The sequence below is a fragment of the Canis lupus genome, chromosome 19 (genome assembly GCF_048164855.1).
Source record: "Canis lupus baileyi chromosome 19, mCanLup2.hap1, whole genome shotgun sequence".
Taxonomy (NCBI): domain Eukaryota; kingdom Metazoa; phylum Chordata; class Mammalia; order Carnivora; family Canidae; genus Canis; species Canis lupus.
The window spans coordinates 39,582,089-39,598,658 of NC_132856.1; the positions used below are offsets into that span (position 1 = coordinate 39,582,089).

Genomic DNA, 16,570 nt, shown 5'->3' on the forward strand with positions numbered 1-16,570 from the left:
CAGAGAGAAAGCAGAGAGGTGGAGAAAAAGAAGGGTGCACATATGCGTACACACACACACACACACACACACACACACACACACACACACACACAGGCAGCCAGCTGTCAGAGCTGGGAGAGCCCACAGTCTCATTATCAGCCTCCTTTCTCTGGTCCCAGGCCAGTGGGGAAGAGGGCAGCTGTGGGAGGGAGCTTTCTATTCTTTTCTCTCTGTTTCCCAGGCTAAGAGAGGCCCAGGGCCACTCCTCTATCCACTGCAGGCTGAGCCCCTTCCTCGTTCACATGGTACGCCCCCCAGAATGTAAGATCAGGCTAAACACAGGGGCAGAGGTGACCTCTGCCTCCAGAAACCATCAGAGCACCTTGGGCCATGTCTCCACTGTGGGAAGGCTGGCATCTCTCTCACTCTCCCAGCTGGTGGCCAAGCCACAGCAGCATGCCTCACAGACATCCCTGGAGAAGCCCCTTGCTCTCTCTTGTATCTTTGGCTTCCTTATCCAAGGCAGGAAAGAGAATGGTGGCCCCCTGCTCCAGGCCCCACCCCAGGAGAATCAAGCCCAGAACACAGCTGACAGGCTCCCACGGGAGGAGGAGGAAGGAGGAAGGGCTTTCATCAAAGAGGTGACGTCAAAACCAGGCAACTTGTGAAGCTGTCAGGGGCCGGGAAATTTGGACAAAGGTGTCTAAAAATAAACCCCTGAAGCCAGGAAAAGGCTTTGGTGGCTGAGTTGCTCGCCACCACACCACATGCTACACGTCCTGTTCTGAGGTCTGGAACCCAGAAAGTCTCTTCCCGGGGTACACCTCCAATCCTGAGGTTGAGGATGGCATCTACAGGACTAGAGACACTGCCCAGCAGCCTTCTTCGGTGAAATGGTTGAGGCCCCCTCAAGATGCATACTAAGCAGGCCTCAGGCACCAATGTCTGCCTTCCTGCCCTCATCACCAACCAGCTACCCCACCTCCTGCCTCACTCTGCCCAGAGTCTCCAGTCCAACTCACCCCCAGGCAAGCAGCTCCTCCTCAGCACACTTCTGGCTGCCACTGGCCAGCTCACAAAGAACTCCACCTCTATTCTCCCCTGCCCCTGCCCTACCACAGCAATAGCCGTCCTGTTTCTTCTCTTCCTGTCCTTGACCAAGAAGGCCACAGCTGGTGACCTATTTAGACTCCTTTCATCTCCTTAACCAACACCTGTCTCAGCTCCTATTTCCATCACCAAGGCCTTGTCCCTTCCTCTAGGCTGCTCTGGAAAACACCCATCAGGTTCCTTCAAATCCATCAAATTCAAATTCCTGCTTTCTTCCCCCGAACCTTGACCCCAGCCACACTAGCCATGCCCTCTGCACAGCCTCTGCCTAGGAGCTGCCTCCAGGGCATACACTTTCCACAAGCTCAGGTCCCTTAAGATAACCACCAGCCCAATCTTCTCTGAGGTCTAGATCACACATAGCACTGGGGATTCCACACCTCTACCTGAATGTTTCTCAGGCAGCTCCCCACTACACAGCCTACTGAGCTGGTTGCCTCCCAAACCAGATCCTCCCTCGGATCTCCGTATTTCAGTGAAAAGCACCACTACACACCTGTCCACCTGCCCAGGCTGAAAGGAACTGGAGCCTGCTGTGACTCTGCCCTCCCAGCTCCTCCACAACATCCAATCCATACACAAGTCCATTAGTTCTGGGACACCTCAATAGCTTAGTGGTTGAACATCTGCCTTTGGCTCAGGGCATGATCCCGTGGTCCCAGGATCAAGTCCCACATTGGGCTCCCCATGGGGAGCATGTTTCTCTCTGTGTCTCTCACTAATAAATAAATAATACCTTAAAAAAAATCTCAACAAGTCCATCAGTTCTATCTCCAAAATAGATTGTAAATTTCCACCTTTTCTGCACCTCTACAGCCACTGCCCCAGTCCAAGACAACCATTCACATAGAAATCCTGCCTCCTTAAAAAAAAAAAAAAAAAAGAAAAGAAAAGAAAAAAAGAGAAAAAGGAAATCCTGCCTCCTAAGCACCTCTGCTGGCCCCTGCGATCTGGATCTAGTCCCACCTTGCCCAGGATGAGAGAGCCTGTCTTGTACATGTATGACTAAGACGGTCAGATCATGTGTTACTTTCCTGGATGGAACACTACAGTGACTTCCCAGTATCTTTAGGTCACCCCATGACCTAGGGTCCCACTCTGCTCCCACTCTGCTCTGCTTGGAATCTTCTTATCCCCTTCTCCAAGGTTACCTTGGAGAGGTTACCTCCTCCAAGAGGCTGTACCTGACCACTCTATCCAAGTTAGTCCCCGCACTTCCTCACCATTCTTTTCTAGCACATATCCCATTTTTGTCTGACATTTATTTTTTAAGATTTTAAGTTATCAAAAAAAAAAAAAAAGATTTTAAGTTATCTCTACACTCAACGTGGGGCTTGAACTCACACCCTCAAGATCAAGAGTTACATACTCCACTGACTGAGCCAGCCAGGTCCCCTATCTGACATTTATTACCTGTCTCTACCACTTGCTGTAAATGCCTATTTCATATACCAACGCTTCACATTGTATCCAGCACAGTACATAGACATTCAATAAATTCAAGTTGAATGGATGACTTTCAAGCCCAACTGAGTCATTCCCTAGTACTCAACTTTACAAAATGTTCTAGAGGACGAAGGATGTGCAACAGGGAAAGTTTAAAAAAATCTGTGGAAACAGAGATGCACAATCAGATCTCCTGGTGGTTGGCTCTTTTCCTTCCTCCAAGTAACCCAGTCTGCAAGCACTGCCAATGACCAGGTCAGGAACTAAAGGAGACAGGCTGCTGCTGCTGCCCCAGTCCTGTGCTCAGGGAGGAAGTGCATAAGCTCATGCAGGAGCCAGGCCTGGGGCAACACATGAACACCTGGGGACTGCCAGCCCCTGGAAGCCTCAGGGCTCTTGCTCTGTGGGCCCCCAGCAGGAAAAGGTCAGGGTGGACCTCTCCATCCATCTGAGCCTGGAGTGGGGAGCTGAGAACTAAAAATGTCTCTGGTCCAAGCAAGAGTTGAATTGATCAGGCTAGGTTTCTGAATAAGCTCCCTACGCTCCTAGTAGATGCTTTGGCATCCATAAGGTCTCGGGCATTTGGGATGGATGCAACAACCTCTACCCATCTTCCTAGCTCCACAGGCTGCTCTATGAGGGCCCCAGGGTGCTGCCCTCACAAAAACAGCTTTTCATCCCAGCCTGGACAGTCCTCTCTGGCTCCTACCCAAAGGACTAGCTGTCCCCCAACATACACATACACTAGACCTGTCTCTCACCTTGATGTAGGCATCCAGGGCAGGGTGGACACGGCGGGTAGCCAGCCAGATGGACAGGGTAGAGGTGTAGGGGAAGGTGGTTGTCACCACATGGCTGGGTGCTGGGAAGGAGAACACCTTGAAGCCAAATTTCTGGTAGAACTGAATGAGCTCAGGGGAGGGTGACTCCTCACCCTCACTCAGAATGCTGCCCACTGCACAGCGGCACTTCTCAGGGGGTACCTGGGGAGGAAGAAGAGGTGTGTCAGGGTTGAACAAAGGAATGAGGCTCTCAGAACTCTTGCCACCTAGGTTCTGTGCCAGCTTAGGCCTGGAAGAAGCAGGAGTTCCAAAAGGTCACAGCCCCAGATACCACAATGGAGAAGAGTATTTTCCTTTTGAAACTTACATGACCCCAGTCTATGGCATCCTGCTATAGGACTCATCCATCCTTTCATTTATGCCTCCAACAAATATGCTATGCCCTGTGCTGTGGAAGGGGTACAGGAAACACTGGTCAGGAAGCAGGACCACACTGAACTCTGGGTTGCTGATGAAACAACCATCTTTGGGGAAGATCCTCATCCCCAAACCCTCAGGCTGGGCCAGCTACCATCACCAAAGCCTCCAGACCTTCTCTGTAACCTGTGCCCCATCCCAGGCCCTGTCACACTTGCCAAGTACCTTCTTGTCTCAGCTATAGATTGCTGGTTTCCCTCCAAGTGTCTCTGGGCCCCCAGTACCTGTACATCACTGCACTCTGCTCCCCTCCCTAGCTGCCCTCCCTCCCCTGAATCCCATAAACCTAAGGCAGGTCGGCTCAATATTAGTCTCCAACACTTACTAAGCCTGACCCCAGACTTACAAGGTCCAGCACTCACCTCTTCTCCTGGCATCGAGGAGCCCCAATTTGTCTCACTTCCTGCAACTGAATATATACCAGTCCCTGATACCCCCAGGGGTATCTGATCCTAAATCTAAGACACTTTTCACGGACCTTGTTCTGTTAATCTTGGATTTCCCTCAACCTGAAGGTCCCTCTCTCCCACTACCTGGGTCCCACTGGCCCTTAAATTCAAACTTCCGCTACCTTCAATTGCTTCTCTTGGCTTACCTTCACAGCACCTGAAGTTATTTTTACCTGTTCTTCCTTCTGCTCTCCCTTTCTAAGCCCTGCCAACAATCCCCTAGGGGTTTCTCAGCCTAGTCCAGCCCTGTCCTTGGAATCTCACTTTGCCTGGGACTAATGCACCCACTCCAGGTTCTCACTTCCATGCAGTCCCTGGGGGTCACTCCCAGCTCTCTGCAGCTAGGGGCCCCTTGCTGCCCCTTAGAATCCTATGTCATTAAGCCTAGTTCAGGACTTTTCTGGCAGGCAATATGGTGCAGTGGTCAGGACCACAACTTCTGGAGAGAAGCAGGACTGGGTATGAATCTTGAGTCGTGTAACTTTGCATAAGTCTCTTGGTTTCTTGGAGTGAAAGTTCCTTACAGGATTGATGTATTGAATGAGATACTTCATATTAGGGTTCAGCCGGGTACAGCACTCAGAAACTGCTATAAAGGTCATTGGTTATCAGCAGCTATGACACAGGCCAAAGAAGTGACCCTTGGCCTGCAATTCACCAATTCACCATTCACCAAACTTCTGAACACGTAGTTCCTCCCTGCCCATTCTTTAGGTTCGAGCACCCTCCAGGGGAGTCTTTCAGGGTAGCTTGGTGTCACACACCAGCACCCCCTCCAAACACACAACATTTTGCTGTGAACTCCTGCTTCCATCAACTCTACCTGGTAGCAGTCACTTTGGCTGGCCTGACACTCCTCCCACCCTACCCAGGCAGAGGCACAGGAGACAAGTGCAGTACCACTTCCCGACTATAGATGGTGCAACTGCTCCATTCACATCCCAGGCTTGAGGCAGGAGGCTCTGGCAAGGCCTCCCGCTGACAGACTTAGGGACAGTGCCCACTGCAATGCCAATCACTATGATCCTGAGCCCAGGAACTTATAGATGTACAAAAGAAATATTCAATACAGTTTAGATGAAGAAATGGGTTAGAAGGTCACCTGACTGATCATCTCTGGCCTACCTGGGTTTGGGTCCCGGGGTCTTTTGTGTGATCACTTCAGCAGCCTTTATGGAGCTCCCAAGTTCAATATCCTCCTTGATCCCCCAAAAGCACAACACCCCAGAAAGCACCACAACACCCGTGACCACCCTGCTCAAAACTTTTCAATGGCTCCCAATTCTGCTCTAGGTTGAAACTCTTGAGCCCAGCATGCAATGTTGTCTTAAGTTATCCATGCAACACTGCCTGGATTTGTCCACACACTCCCCTAGCACTCCTTTTTTGCATTCCTAGGCCCCAGAAGGGGCCAGAACCCAGGTGAGCAGGTGTCCACTGAGCATCTGAATGGCAGAGGGAGGGGCAAATCCAGGCTTTGGGCCAGCCCGCCTTGCCAGCCTCCTCTCCCACCACAACCCCGCACACACCCACACAGAACTATTTGCAGCTCCCCAAACATGCCACGTCCTCCCATGCTTCCTGCCTTTGCATAAGCTACTTTCTCTGCTTGGAATGTCCTTCTTCACCTTACTCCAGGGTCCCTTCTGCCTGGGAAATTCCTGCCCATCCTTCAAGATTTAGCTCAACCAACCTCCTCAAAGCCTTCTGATGCTCCCTGCCTAGAGCCCTTCCTCTGTAATCTCAAATAACCAACTGAAGGAGCAGGCCTTGTGCTGCACAGTAACTGATGGTCTCTCCATCTCTCCCCACCACTCCAGGCTTCTAGGCAGAAAGGCCCAGGATCCTGGGTACACATTAAGTTCTTGGGGTATGCTCAGCAACAACACATGCACACACAGGCCCTGCACATTAGCAAAATTCTTCTCCCTCTACCTCGAAAGAGGAACTCCCACTACAGGGAAGGGAAGAAGCTAATAAAGAGACAGGACTCAGGATGCCTGGATGACTCAGTGGCTGAGCACCTGCCTTCCACTCACGGTGTGATCCCGGGGTCTGGGATTGAGTCCCACATCAGGCTCCTCATAGGGAGCCTGCTTCTCCTTCTGCCTATGTCTTTGCCTCTCTCTGTGTGTCTCTCATGAATAAACAAATAAAATCTTTAAAAAAGAGAGAGAGAAAGAGACAGGACTCCTGAGATCTGGGAGGTGTGTTAGCCACAGGTATTCTCTTTCTGCCTGAGCAACCCCTCAATTCCACAAGTGAGGATACTTCCTGCCCTGTTCTGCCCTGGCCAGTGACTAAAGGGCATCCTAGGAAGTTACTCAGCAAACCCATCACCAGCTAAGCAGCCCTGTACTGAGCTGGAACCAGAAGGAAGCTGAACCAGGCACATCTCCAGCAAAGAGATGGAACAGGCCCTAAGACCAGCTGGGGAGTGGCAAGGCTGATCAGGGGAAGGCTTCCCTGGACTCCCTGGAGAGCCCATGCCCACCACCAGGAGAATGGCCCGCTAAGGTTGTCAAGGGCATGGAAGATAGAAGAGTGTCCTGATAGCTAGAAATTCCACACACCTTGGTTCAATGCAATGCCTCGATTTGGGCCTGACCCTAGGAGGTCAGCCTGAGCCTTTCAGTTCCAACTGCTTACTCCCTTTCTTCCCTGAATCAGTCATTTCTTTAGGTACCTGAGCCCAGAACAAGAGCTGTGAGAACTCTTGGCATATGAGAAGAGGGCAGTCTGCTTGGAATCTAAAGCTTCTGGGTACAAGCTGGCCCCAATGCTCCTTCCAAAGAGGTCTTGCAGTACCAGGTTGCCCTTGTCGGTGAGGCCATCATGAAAAGAAGTCCCTGCCTGGCCAAGACTTCATGGAGTCTAGAAAATGGACAAGACTGTTATCTTCCAGGATCAAGGAAGAAAAAATGGTGTAAGCTGGCCCAAACCAAACCCAGATATTGAGTTCAATAGAAATGGCCAGCCCTAGATCCATAACCTGCAACATCTGATGAGGACAGATGCAATGCCTGCTAATCCCAGGCCCAGAAGGCTGCCATGACTCCTCCCTGGCCAGCATACCCAGCCCTGTGTAAGGTGACAAGTAGGGACAGTACCCTTCACTGGCACTGGTACCCCTGAGGAGAAACAGAGCAGCCACAGCTGTTCATAATTGGAGGGTAAACAATGGGTTCATTTAACCTTCAGGGTGCTGCAGGTCAACACATCAAGCCCCACAGGTCCAACTTCCCCAAGCAGGTGGTATCCAAAGGCAAAAGCTGGGCTGGTACTAGGTCAGGATATGGGTGACACAAACAGCAGGGCCAGAGGACAGGACCTATATTTCAGGCTGGAGGGGAGGGGAGTCGGCAGGACACCAACCTCCAAAGAGGGGTCTAGGGGCTTTCTGGGAACTCTCACCTAGAGGTCTTTCAGGGCCTTCTTTTCACCCCCAAGCATAATCCTAACAACAGCTGATATCTGACAAGGTGCTGTCTGCCCCAGTTGTTGCCTTCCACCCATCAGCTCATGCAATCCAAACAACACTGTGCAATAGGTACCATTATCAACTCTGTTTCTGAGACCCAGACAGCAAAACTATTCAGCAAGGCCCATACAGCAAGGCATTGTTGGAGTTAGGATTCAAACCCAGTAAGACTGGCTCCAGAGCAGTGCCACAGGACCCAAAGCCACCTGGGAGCCCTAAGAAATAGGTCCTGGCTAGGAACAGCCTGTATAACAGAGTCTCCCTATGCTGCACCTCCTCTCATGGCCCAGGCAACCTGCAAGAGCCTAGGCCAGAGGTAGGCAAGCATGATTCCCAAAATTACAAAGTCCTAATGGCATGAGGCCCAGGGGAGGGGACTGCTAAGTATCTACTGGGGGCCAGGTACTGAGCCTCATCCTTATTTAGTCCCCAGAAAAACAAAACTCGAGGTAGGGATTCTCAGAAAGAACAAGTGACTTCCTCAGAATCACATTCTAGTAAGCGGTGGGGCCTTGATTCAAACTCAGAAAGAGTCCAAAGACCTCTTCTCCCACACCTTCCTCCCTACCAAAGGCAGCTCTACTAAGAGAGATCTGTGTCTTTCTAGTGCTGCCCCACACAGTTAACCCACTGCAGAGCAAAAGCCTGGACTCCATCCAGAAGAAAAATCATCACACTGGGGTAGGGAGGGAATGGCCTGGGCCCTTGGAAACAGCAGTTAGCCCACATTCCCACTGTCCTTGTTGAGGTCAACCCTGGGAAATCCTACTCTCTCATTACTTCCCAGGCTCCATGTGGTCTTAGTGCCTCCAGGGATGGCAGGGGAGGCCCCATCCCCACACACACTAAAGGGGAAGGGGAACTGTGGCATAAGCCTAAATCAATACTTTTACCAGCCTTAACCCCTGCAGACTTGAAGGTCCCAGGCTGACTCTCAGTGGACTAGGAGAAAAAAGGGAGCTTCAATACAGTCTTGTTTACTAAAGGCAGAACCCAAGCACCACCAGTTCTCCAATCTGCCTGAGACCTGGGGCAAGCACCCCCTCCTAGGCTTCAGCCAGGTAAACTGAACCAGCTGCTATGCCCCATTTGCCTCAGCCAGACTCCCCATAAGGGCAGGCAGACAGGTTGCTTAAGGCAGTGTAGGTGGTAGCAGCAGAGGGTGGAGCAGGAGGTAGAGGGCCAAGATGACACACAGGACAGATCCATGGGCATGGTAATAGCCACTGAGCCAGAAGGGTCCATCCACAGGCCAGAGCTGGCTAGGATCCAGTGAGCCACTCACGATCCTCCTGGCTCTTTCGTTCCCCTCTGACAACCCCAGGTTCCCAGAGAGACCAGGCTAAAGTCACTGTCTAGACCCCCATACCCCACCTCAGAAGCAGGGATGAGGGCAGAGCAATCTTGATTCCTCTCCAGCTTTACAAGAATAGAACTGGATCTGTATGTGTATGTTCCCATGTACACTGTGGGGAGAGGGCAGGCACAGATCGGTGACTGACTCTGGAACTCATTCCTTTCCCTTGGTACTTAGAAGAGGAAATGGCCGCACTCCAAGAATGCTGGGCCCTGGAGAGGAGAGGAACACCTATGAGCCACTGCCAGGGTCTCTCCACTTCCTGTCACATTTTCCCTCATTCATCCTCCTACCTCTCCAAAGGCCCTCAGGCATGGAGAATGGAATCCTTTTCTCTTGCCCAAGAACCAGTTGCCCAGACCCTAAAACTCCCTCCATACAAAACTCTCACGACCTGGAGTTGACTGACATATATAGGCTGACCCTCCAGGACACAGAGTTAATGATATATATGCTCCAAAAGCATCTGACATGAAAGAGTCTACAGCAACTTGCCTTGGCGGTGCCCTTTCCTGTGTCACTCCTGGGCCCACAGTCAGACCAAGTGAGGCTTCGCCAGGCCTTTCTCAGAAACCCTGTCCAGCTGAATCCAGGAGCTGAGGCCTGGAAGGGGAGTGGCTAGAGAGCTGTCAGTCTGCACCTCATGGGGGAGGGCAGCATTGACCGCAGGTGGCCACCTCTCACCTGGTCACTCCCTGCCCCACTCACAGAGCCTAAAATAGCCTCATTCCTCCGCACGCACACTCACACAGGAGCAGGTTCTGGCTCCCATTGTGCTCACTGGGGAGGGAGAAGGTATGGGGATGGGCCACAGAAAAGCTCAGCCTATATCCTGCCCCTCTATGAATCAAAATATGCAGGGTCCCATGCTGGACACTGCTTAGGGAGGCAGCCTAGGAAGAAGGCTTGGGTTCTTAGCTTTCCCCAGGCCTGGATGGGGTCTCTCAGCCAGGCTCCCCTGATACACCCACACTGAGAGGTCCTGAAGGCTGGGCCCCTTGGTCCTCACGGAGCCCAAGTGTCCAGCAGCGTGGCACAGATCAGGTGCTCAAACATGTGTTAAATAAAAACAAGAAGTATGAGCGAACTGTATGAGATAAATACCTCAACTCTTGCTCTCTGATCCTCAGTCTCCTCCTCTATAACATCAGCAGTGTGGACCAGACAGTCTGCGATAACCAAGAGCAACTAAAATGTGGGGGTCCATGGTTCCTTAAACCCTCTGTGAGAATCCCTCCTAGGTAGAGAATATACTGCCCAGCTCTCAGAGTAGATGGAGACTATACATCCCTAAGCTATTCTAGGTGTCAGGGTATGACCCAGCTCTGACTGGGGATACTGGTATCTTCTGGAGTGACCCAGGACTGAGAGGGACAGGATCAGAGGGGCCACTTTGACTTATACATTCATTCTCTGAGCCAGCCAGATGTCCACAGCCAAGCCAAGGGTCTAGGCCTTGGTCCTGAGTGCACAGGATGATGCTTCAGTGCACCTAATTAGCACGGATGTTTTATCCACCCATTTTTTGTTGTGGTTAAACAGCTATCAAGAGCCAAGTGGCAGGATGAATGCCTCACATATGTCACCTAATTTAACTCTTGCCAGACAACATACGAAGCATATATCTTAACATGGCTCTATAGATGAAGAAACAGAAACTCAGAGATATTATATGATATGCTCAAGATCACACAGCATGACAGTGATGAAACAGAATCAGAACTCAGGACTGCCAACCTTGAGGCTGTACTCTCAGGCTGTGGCCCCACCCAGACTGGCACCCAAGTCAGGCTGCACCCAACCAACCCTGGACATCCAGGCCCACCACCTCCTCAAGGACAGCTATATGGTGGGTTGCCTTGAGGCAGTGGCTGGGCCAGGAGGCCATGGGGAGAGCACACCATGCCAGGATTCTTCTATCTCACTGCTCCCATTGTGCTCACTGGGGAGGGAGAACAGCCTCCCTGGATCAGCCTCTAGCACTGACCCCAAGGTACATTGCTTCCTTGGCCCTTTCCTATTCCGGAATTAGCATTTCCAACCTAAGAGGCAATGCGCTGCTTTAGTAATAGAACATGTGGATGAGGAAAGAGGTGACTGCAAGGACTCTCCTCCTTCCCACCAAGGCCTTGCAGAGGGCTCCAACTAGGCCAGATACTGAAGGAGGGGCAAAAACTTACAGAACAGAGCCTGTAGGAGTGGGGGTCGAGCATCTGGTCGAGCTCCTGCCCCGCATCACCTAGGCTCCAGCAATCTCGACTCCCACTTACTGCCATCTCCCAACCATGTGACCTCAAATCCTCATTGTCTACTCATCCCTCAACCAGGCCATGCCACCTCTCACTTGGGGCAAGCCCTATCTCCTCAATGGCCTCCCTGTCTCGTTTCCTCCTCTCCTCCATCTGCCATCCAGTTAGCTTCCTAAATTATAGGGGGCTGTGTTGCACCTTGCCTCCCAACCTGCTGTTCCTCCCACTGCCTGGCCCAGCAAACCCTTCTACCGCTTTCTTCAGCCACCACGTGTTCACTGGCCACACTTCCCCCATCGTCTCATGTCTGCAAGCCTTTACTGTTGTACTTCCCTCAGCCAAGAGGCCCCTCGTGGCACAGCAAAGTTCGACTCGTGGGAGAAGTCCCAGGTAGAGTCCGCCTCCTCTCTGAGCCTCTCAGGCAAACTTGAGGTATCCTCCCCAGACCCAGAGCTCCAAGCTCTGTGGGCATCAAATTACAGTGCCTATTAGAGATTCATCTATAGTGCTGACTTGCCAACTGCATGAAACTTTTTGAGGGCAGGGCTAGGTTTGTTCATCTCTGGAGTGTAGGTGTCGAGCAGAACCTGGCACAGAGTCAGCACACCCTTGCTTCTTTAAGTGCCCCCGTGAGGCTTGGTAGCAGATAGCAGGTAGGCAGTAGACCCTGCTTACTTGAGCTCTTCAGGCAAGAAAACCAGAGCTGGGGATTCCCAGGGCTCTGTCTGCCAAGACTCAGAGCTGAAGGCTGAAGAACTCTTGGTAGAGCTGCCAGCCCACGAAGCTGTGGGCAGTACCATCCCATGGTATGGCAAAAGGCCACATTGGTGAGACCTGACCCAGGACAGGCTGTAAGTACAGCCAGACACCCACAGGGTGCCAGTGATGCTAGGCTCATCTCTGACCCCAGCATCCTAAACATTCTGGGCAGCTCACCTGGTTCCACCTGTCACTCCCTTCACTCCCCCTCCAAACCAGGCAGTGTAACATCCAAAGAAAGGCCGTATCACTGAGGCAGGGGCCACTAGAATGAGGTAGGATTTTAAGCTCTATGCCCAGGACTTGCTCTCTCAACAGCTTGAGGAGCTGTAGCCACAGCAGGAAAGCTGAAAGAGGGAAGGCACAGAAACAAGATACGACCCCAAAGAGCAGGTGGAATCTGAACAGCTGGTCTTAGAGTACTAGCCTCAAGTGGGGATGGAAGAGAGAGGGACAGCAAGAAGAGGCAGGAGACCAAAGCCCTGGAAGAAACTAGGGACACACAATGATGTGGCCCCTGCAGTCAGAAGTCCATGGGTAGCCATGAGCCGAGAATCAGATCTGGAGAAGTAGAAAGGATACCTGGAGTAAGACTCCAGGCTAAATCTGAAAGGAGCTTCAAGCTCACAGAGGAGGTGGTCTGTAGGACCAACTCATAGATTTTCCCACCCCTTCCTCAGAAACTACAATACCCCTGCCCCATGTCCAGCCATGGGGTGGAACCCTAGCCAGGGAACAGAAGGTTCCTTACCACGTGGGGGTTGTCGTAGTAGATGGCGATGGAGCGGAGCTTGGGGGAGACACTGCAGCTCTCGGTGAAAAGCCGCCCAGTCTCGCTGTAGGGCCCAATGTGGAACTTGTAGGCCACGGTGACATTGCGGATGGGGGGTGAGCCGGCACTCACCGTCACCCCAGCCAGCAGCCCTGAGTATCCAGCAAAGGCCAGCAGTGTCAGCAGGAGCAGCAGAGTCAGGCCCCCAATCAGGCCTAGGAGGAGCAGGTCAGACATGGCTCTGTGCCCCCAACACCGTGCCCCCAAGACAGCTGCAAAAGAGACAGGAGGGAGAGGAGGCTGGTAGCCTGCTCTGACCAATGTCCCCACCTGCCTGCCAACCACTTCTGGCCCAATCTCAGTCCTGCCTTGGGTGCTCTGACCCAGGAGGGGGAGGAGCCAGGGTGTTTACACACAGAGTGACCCAGAAGAGAGCTATAAAGGATGACTGAAGCCACAAGCCTCTTTATTTCTTAATCACAATTGTTGAGGATCTCAGAGCAGCTCTGTCTGTCAGCTGGCAGCCTTGGTCACACCTGGGGAAACTGAGTCATAGAGGAGCACAGGAGTGAGTCAGCCAGGGACATACTCCCAGCACTGACCAGCCTCCCCAAGATGGGCAAGACGTCAGCCAGGCTGCCTTTTCCCTACATTACCCCTTCCTTCCCACACACTGCCACACTGCCTGCCCAGCCTCCCCAGGCCTCATGGACCACTGCCAAGGGGAAGATGGGCAAGTGCTAGGCCCAATCATTTATCAAAAAATAGGGAAACCATAAGGAAAAAACCCCAGGGAGAAAATGACCCAGGAAGAGACTCTCACAGGAAACTCTCCTTTGCTAAAGCACATCTGTCCCTCAGAATCTTGTTATCCAGCCAATTCATCTATCCAGAACCAAGGAAAAGATGAAACCAGCCTGAGCAGCCAGAACAAAGTCCAGCACTGTGCTGCCCAGACTTGAGCCACTGGTGCTAACAAGCTTCACCCCACTTTTTCAGCCCATAGATTAGAAACAAGGGGGAGGAAGGAAAGTTTGCTAGAAATGGAAACACACCAGGGAGAACAATTACTCCCTGGCCCAAACACTTCATCCCATGGGGAAAGGGTGCTGGCATCGGGGGAGTAACAGCTGGGGCCACTTGCTGGCCTTATTCTTCCCCTCCACCAGCATCTCCAGGTGTTTTTTGTGGTTTTGATCCTGCCACCCCACCTCCTCTACTAGATAGTTCACAGCAAGGCATGAGGTGAGGTGCGGGAGTCTTTTTTTCTTTTTTGTGTTTATGTTGTTTATCTGACAATTGCCCTCTCCACTGGCCTTTCCTCATTCCTTTTTGTGTAGTACAAGACATTCATATCAAGGAAAGAAAAAAAAAAAAGCAGAGAAGCTATCCAAGAGCAGGCCCAGAACACAACAGAGGCTGGTATGTGAGCCATTTAAGGCAGACCATTCAGCCTTCCATGAAGCTTGGGGCCAGAAGTCTAAACCTCTTATACAGAGGGCTTGACCTGAATCACCCAGGGGGGAAAAGAAAATCATAGCACAGAGAAGACTGTTTAAAGAGGAAGGGAAACATATGACCCACTAGAGGAACATTCTCACCCCAAGAATTTAAAATTCAAAAGATTTGGGAGCTGTAAGACAACACTTCAGCCCTATAGAAAACTTAGTTCTGTGGAATAATTTGTTCCCTGTGGGTTCTGGGAATCAATTTTTTTTTACTGAAAAATTCTTTGGAGTCAATGTACACATAATGTTTGCCTCATAAAGAGGCAAACTAAACTCCTACATCTTTGATGTCCTAACATTGAGGTGCATCACATTAGTCTTCTTACCCATATGTGTTCCTGCCCCACAGTTGTGCTTCTTTTTGGATGCATTTTGCCTCCACTTAATTTCATTCCTGTTCTCTTTGGTGATAACGATGATGATGATAAATCTTTCACCAAGTACTTACTATATGCCAAGCACTATCTAAATGTTGAAACACAGCTACTTTATTAATCCTCAAGACAAGATAGATAGGTATGAATCAAGAGGTTAAGAGACTTGCTTAAGGTCACACAGGTACTAAATAGAGCCCCAGACTAAAATGCAGGCAATGGGAATCCAAGCAGTCTGAATCCAGATCCATTTCCACATTTCTCCTTCCCGATGACAAGGTTTCCTCAAGCATTTAATCCATGCTGGGACATGTCTGAACCCAAGGCTCTCAGCTGGGAGCTCTCACTCAGCAGCTAGGTCTCTCAGTTGCCTTGAGAGTGACCATCCCTCATTTGACCTACCCTCTTTGCTGCACACTCTCCATCCTCCTCAAAGCAACGCAGTTCCCACCTCCCTCTTCCTCTCACCTCCTGAACTACCCAGAAGGGAGGGGAAAATGGGATCCCAGAACTTAGGTCTGCACAAGACTGAGGCAGGGAAAAGTGAATTCCCCCATATTCAAGAGAAGGGCAGGAGGAGGGCTGGGGAAGCTCACCTGAAAAGACAGGCTCACTTTAGCAACTCATAGCATCCAGCGCCGCAGGGACCAGGTGCTTCAAGTGCTCCAGTGCTGGGGGCAGAGAGAAAATCACCACTGAGCTGGGCACCCCTGCCTTGACTGTTCCCTCTTCAGGGAAAGCCCACTAGGGCCTCTACAATAACTCCCTCTTCACCACAAGGTCGCACCTCTACCTCGTCCTCCTACCCCTTACGGAAATCAGAAGCCGAACTCGGCCTCGGAAGGTCAGCTCAGGGTGGGGCCATGCTCACGCCCCCGTTCTTGGGAGTCCTCTTCCCGGAGGGTTCCGGCCACTGCACCTGGCTCTGAAACAGCCCCGGCCGCTGACACGGGGCAGGCTGTCCCCCTCTGGCTTCAGTTTCTCCTCAGGTCAGAGACCGGGGGTGGTCGCCTCAGGCGGCGAGGTTGTGGGCGGGCTGTCCCGCGCCGGCTTCCTGAGGCTGCTCCCTTGCGCCGCGGCAGCGGGCCAGGCCTTTCAACGTCGGCGCCGGCGGAGAGCAGACAGACCGCGGTTCCGAGTGGCCTGAGCGGGAAGGGGGCGCGCCGCCTCCCACTCTGGGCTTCCAGCCCTGCTCACCCGCACCTCGCGTATTTACCCAGAACCTTTCTTTTCAGCCACGACCTCACCGGGCCTCACACACCTCCCTAAGTTAAGAGACGCTAAAGTTTGTAGCCACCGCTGCGAGGCGCGGCCTCCAGGGGCAGGGGCGGAGCTAAAGTGCGGTTCTGGCCTCAGTTCCCCACCCCCACACCCCGCTCCGGCTTCACTGCCTCGGGGCGTGCCGCGCACCGGAGGCCGAGGCAGGGGCGGCCCGGGGCGGTAGACTGGCCCAAGACCTTCGAGCCCTGGGACCGGGTGGGGGCCAGCTGCGGGTGAGACGAGATGCAAAGAGCGGCCTGGGCCGCGAGGATCACGGAGGGGACGCGGGGGCCCCTGAGGTCACGCCCGGGCGGACGGAGTTCCAGGCCCTCAGCGCGCGTGGGGCCGCCCCGGCGGGGACGCCTCTCCTCTGGCTCGGCCCTCACCTCAGCGGCCGCCCGCCGCGGACGCCGATGGGCGCAGGCGGCTCCAGCCTAGGTCGCGGAGCCTGCGCGCGCCCGCCCGCCGCGCACGCTCGCTCCGCCCCCTCTCGCGGCGGGACGTGGCCGTGGCCGTGGGCGCGTGCGCGCGGGCCCCGGAGGGCGGAGGCCTGCCCCGCCCAGT

The 16,570-nt window shown here is 52.7% G+C and overlaps 1 protein-coding gene across 5 annotated transcripts in view; it reads right to left on the bottom strand.

Annotated features, from left to right (window-relative positions):
* The window catches only part of TEX264 (testis expressed 264, ER-phagy receptor), a 30,460-nt gene extending 13,949 nt beyond the window's left edge, over positions 1 to 16,511 (bottom strand). Inside the window, exons 1-4 of one of the 5 annotated variants that reach the window (XM_072786051.1) lie at positions 16,393 to 16,511; positions 15,343 to 15,417; positions 12,844 to 13,136; positions 3,300 to 3,521 (exon numbers count right to left, since the gene is read on the bottom strand). In XM_072786051.1, coding sequence (XP_072642152.1) covers positions 3,300 to 3,521; positions 12,844 to 13,101 — 480 coding nt within the window. In that variant the 5' untranslated portion in view covers positions 13,102 to 13,136; positions 15,343 to 15,417; positions 16,393 to 16,511. Of the gene's footprint in view, positions 1 to 3,299; positions 3,522 to 12,843; positions 13,137 to 15,342; positions 15,418 to 15,533; positions 15,586 to 15,665 lie in introns of those variants that run through there. The other 4 variants (XM_072786052.1, XM_072786053.1, XM_072786054.1 and 1 more) reach the window with 4 other exon arrangements.
* Between the last annotated feature and the right edge of the window lie 59 nt (positions 16,512 to 16,570).